The 4,776-nt window shown below is 41.5% G+C and overlaps 1 protein-coding gene across 1 annotated transcript in view; it reads right to left on the reverse strand.

Moving 5' to 3' along the window:
- SCPEP1 (serine carboxypeptidase 1) overlaps positions 1-3,668 on the reverse strand; it is a 9,864-nt gene extending 6,196 nt beyond the window's left edge. Inside the window, exons 1-5 of the mRNA XM_009583997.1 lie at positions 3,594-3,668; positions 2,577-2,666; positions 1,488-1,643; positions 935-1,009; positions 634-706 (exon numbers count right to left, since the gene is read on the reverse strand). Of these exons, the coding sequence (XP_009582292.1) occupies positions 634-706; positions 935-1,009; positions 1,488-1,643; positions 2,577-2,666; positions 3,594-3,668 (469 nt within the window). The remainder of the gene's footprint in view (positions 1-633; positions 707-934; positions 1,010-1,487; positions 1,644-2,576; positions 2,667-3,593) is intronic.
- Positions 3,669-4,776: the final 1,108 nt, after the last annotated feature.

Genomic DNA, 4,776 nt, shown 5'->3' on the forward strand with positions numbered 1-4,776 from the left:
GGGGCGGCGAATCTAGTTATAAAACAAATCTGTTTTATAACAAGTTTGTTTATAAGGCCTCAAGGATCAGCTGATCCTAAGACAGATAGGAGTCTGCTTGATATTGTCCCATGCTGCAGAGAATCTGTGGAGCCTGCCCTTGCAAATCTCTTTGAAGGACCAAGAGTCCTTTAATTTGTTTTTTGTCCTCAAACACCCTCTCTCTTCCAGGTCTGTGAGCACATCAATTCCTCAGCACAAGGACTTCTTGTGAAAAGAAAAAGAAAACCTCAGTTGCAGCCTTGTGAATCATTCGGTGGCCACATTTTAAGTGCAGTACTCTTACCAAAACACCTCAGAGGCTGTAGAGATGTGTAGGGACATTTCACCACCACCCCACTGCAAATGCAAGTATGCTCCTCACTGACTTTGCTCTCTGACTTTTCATAATCTAGATACGTTCTAAAGGTACATACTTCAATCACAGCTTGCAATGTTGAAGTTTTTTTTTTTTGATTTACCAGACTTACTAGAGATTTAATTCACTTAAGGCAGGGCTGGCATTTTTGACTCTAGGTACCATGGAATGGTAAAAAAAACAACAAACAAAACAACAACAACAAACCACCCACAGTCTGAGGATTTTAAACATACCCAAAGGAGAAATCCATGAGTCTCCAAGAGCAGTCCCCATAAAATTGCACTTTATGGTCTTTTTTTGAACAGCCTTGGTGAATAAGAGGAAAAACAAAACCAAACAAACCACAAAAAAAAAAAAAAAAAAAAATCAACTTTTAGTTAGATATTCATGACTCTACAAACAGGTTTTTTTAAGTGAAAAAAACAAGTAGCAGTCTGAATTAGGCAACAGGGACAGTGTATTCCAGGAAATATAAGTCCTTGCAGAACACCACATTTTAAAGTGAAAAGTGAACTACATCCTCCAACTACTTACCTCATGCAGCTCTAAAGCAATGCCAGCAGCCATTTTACCTCCATAAGATTCAGAAAATATGTAGAATGGGATGGTCTGGAGAGAGAGAGAAGCCACACAATGAACCTGTTGGACAGAGGATACCTCCAACCATCTCCCACATCCCACAGAAGCCAGGCACTGGCTGTTCACCTCTCACTATCAAACACTGGATATTTTTCTGATTCTAAGCTGCAGAAAAGATTTCCATAACATGCTGGTGTAATTACTGGGGGAAGTTTTGAAGCAGGCACTTCAGTATTTTGGAACTAGAAACAGCCATGATCCCACATGCTTCTCGGATCGCATGACAGGCAATAATCCACCACGTTGCTTATCTAACTAGCACCAAATTCAAGATACCACTCCGGAATCGTGGGAAATAAGAGGCAGTGGATATACCTGCACATGCACCAAATGCATGCTACGTAGTAGCAAACACTGCCCATCTGGAAGGCTGTTCACTAATTCCTTTTGAGATCTGTTTAAAAGCAAACAAAAATTTGAATTCTAACCAAGAATTCAAATCACTTACCTGGAATTCTGTTCTATATGTGAAGAATTCTCCAAGAAAAACCATCATGTCAGAAACTACTGTGGTAAGGTTTTTGGCAAACAAGCTACAATCATCCACATAACTGAATCCAGTGCCCACAGGATTATCCACGAACAAGATACTGGCTGCCTGCAACTGTACAAGCAGAAAGGAGGTTTGTATGAAATCTCAGTTCAGGACCAGCAGAAACCTTAGTTTTGACGGCACAAATGTTTAACTGAGCCACTGAATCTCTGGCCCTGAAAGAACTTGCAGAAAAATTAGGTGCAAGTCCAAAAGAGAGAACGGTACAGGTGAGACTTGTCTGTCAGAATGTAAAGTAAGATGTTTTTTCTTTTGGGTTGCTGGACTTTTTGTGAAATTGCTATAGCAAATGCTATAGTTGCATAGTTACAAGTGTGCAAATAAAATCAATAGATCAGCACACAGATAGCTCGCACGGCTCAAAGCAGTAAGGCTCATAAAGAAAGAGGTACAACATAAGGTCTTTCAATTTGCCCAATCTGCAACAAGAAAGGCACCCAAAAAATCCCAGTGACCCAAGGACAGATCACCCATACGATCTAGGGAACTCCAGAGAGTTGGCAGCTTAGAGCTCCAGACTATTGGTAGCTTAGAGCACAAATACATTTCATTGAATAAACCTCCACCTTCATAGGCAGCTGTAATTTGTTTTCCCTTGAAGGCCATACTGGACTTGTAATTACGAGCCATTGGTTATACATTGCCAGCCATCCAGAAAAACCTCTATGACTGTACGCAATGAAGCTATGATCTGAAATAACATCTTTCTAGAATTTCCCTGCTCTCAGTTTCCCAGACGTCTGCAATTCACAAGTTCATGGAAGCCCAGACATATTGCATCAAATCAAATTAACAGGTCTATTCTTCAGTTCTTAACAAGGATATTCATACAAGCCATTTCATTAACCACACTATTTTAAGATGAAATATTATAGTTCTATTGAACTTTAAATGAAAACTGTTCTGTGATGATAGCAATCATCTGCTTACACAAGCAACAAACATTTTGCAATCAATAATTAGAAGCTGAACTCTCCATTATACCCAGGTTGTATTTCTTGGTTTCATTTCTTTGTCTAACGGGCCAATCTCTTCAAAGTTCCCAAAACCACAGCCTGAAGCTCCTGGACCTCCCTGTGGGGAAATACCAAATGACAAATAAGTTAAAAGGCAGTATGGTATAGATATGACAGATAGGAGAAAAATAAAAGCAAGCCAGTAAGTAGAATGACAGATTGTAAATTTTAAAAAATGGCTTTTGCACTACATTTTAATTTGCAAAGAAGGCTCTCTTCCTCATCCTCTTTTATTATGTGTACACATGCCATTTCTGAAAGCAAGAATTTAAACAGCAAAGCAATTACCCACTTGTGAAAGCATCTAATGAGTTGCATGCTATGTGCGTGCAGTTTGAAAACCCTTCCCCTTATTCCCTTAATACGAATGCAAAGTTAGCTATCTACAGAGGTTTGCAAGTCTGCAAGTCATTAGTTTTATCAACATGTACAGCATGTGAATTTCATTCTGAAGAAATAACCCAGAAAGAAAAAGACCAAGTCGTCAAGTGATTATATTCAACAGTAACTTCTGAAATGTACTGCTGGAAGTGAACGTGGAGTGCACACCGCCGCCTTTTATCAAACTGAATGGGACCAATCTCTAAACAACAAGTCTCTCTTACTTGTTTCCATTTAGAAGTCTTTCTAAATCTCTGATCGTTTTATCTACTCTCTCTCTGAACATTGTTTAGACTGTAAGCTCTTCAGGATAGGAGCTGTGACACTACAATGTACTTGTAGTGTCTGGCACAAAAAGCACTACTGTTGTATAAAAGATAAGAACAACCTCTCTTTCTACAATTTAACTTGATGGAAGGTGAGCAGTTGAGGGCACCCCACAACTGCAGAATGATATTGTAATTATTTTTTCCTAACCTGAATACCTCTTTCACAAGGTAAATCATTTGGAATCGGACAATTTTGAATCCTATTTCTGTAGAGCTGAAAGATACCCATCAGACTGAACCAGGCACAGATGCAAATGGCTTTCGCCCAGCCTTACCTGAAGCCACAAGATAAGAGGTAATTCTGTGAAGTCTTTGGTTGGGTTATTTGCATAGTAAAGCCACCAGAACATGTGGGCCTTACTTCGAACTTGCACATATCCCCACAGCTCTTTGGGCTCTTGGGACTGCCTCAGAACCACACCTTGGGGAAGAAATAAAAATAAAAATCAGCTAGGTAAAAAAGCTCATCTTTGAGCTTTCCACTAGATTTGTTCCAAAACATTACATTTCAATCTTGGGTGTGATAATTAGAAGTGCTTGCATTAAAAAAAATTACTCTAAGAAACCTGCCTATACTTACACCCACACGCATAGCTGAGTTACCATCAATGAATGAATGAAGTGTGTAATTAAGTGCTTACTTATCAGGGCCTGACGTTACAGCGGCTGCCGAAACAGCAGCCCAATAGCTAGGATAACTTTTTTCTGTCAGGGAAACATTTAAAGTCTTTAGAAGGCCTGGGCCGAAAGCACCGCCCCACTAGACACGACAGACAACTCGCAACAGCTTCAGGGGCACCAGAGCTCCTTCAGGGATCCAACACTTTGATCTTAGTCTCTGGGAATATCAACTCATTTTACAGTCCCCAAGGAGAGTAAATGCAGGATAGACAGAGGGGTCACTTCCAAACAAACCCAAGATCTAATCCTAAACTCAGTTAAGTCAGTGGAGTCTTGTCAACTTAAGCAGTCAGTCTATTCTTCACCTAGGACACAGACACCTTCCCAGAACCAGACCTTTGAAACTACACCCCTTAATCTCGATCACGGCAGAAGGCAGCAGTCCACTGGAGAAGCAGCAATAAAGCTTTTTCACAGTCTTTGCTGATCCACAGGACACAGCACTGAGCAGGTTATACCAGTGTGGACAACACCTCGCTTCCTTGATCAGCCCTCGCTGCCACAGTGGTGGCACCCCGACAGGGCTGTTGGGTTCCTTGTGCCCCTGACCCGAAGGGCCTCACAGGTAAAACACTGCGGCCAGGGACCCGCGCTCCTGTCAGCCACTATCAGACGGCACTGCAATAACCTCATGCTGGCTTAGATGGCTTCTTCATCATCCCTGCCAAGGAATGGAAGGGGGTCTGGGGGTCTTTTTCAGGAAGGACAGATGGCGGCTCAGGGTAAAACAGCGATGAGAAGGGCTGCCCTGTTTGTGGGGAGCCTCTCCACCCAGTT

Source organism: Fulmarus glacialis, unplaced genomic scaffold (genome assembly GCF_000690835.1).
Source record: "Fulmarus glacialis isolate BGI_N327 unplaced genomic scaffold, ASM69083v1 scaffold1648, whole genome shotgun sequence".
NCBI lineage: Eukaryota > Metazoa > Chordata > Aves > Procellariiformes > Procellariidae > Fulmarus > Fulmarus glacialis.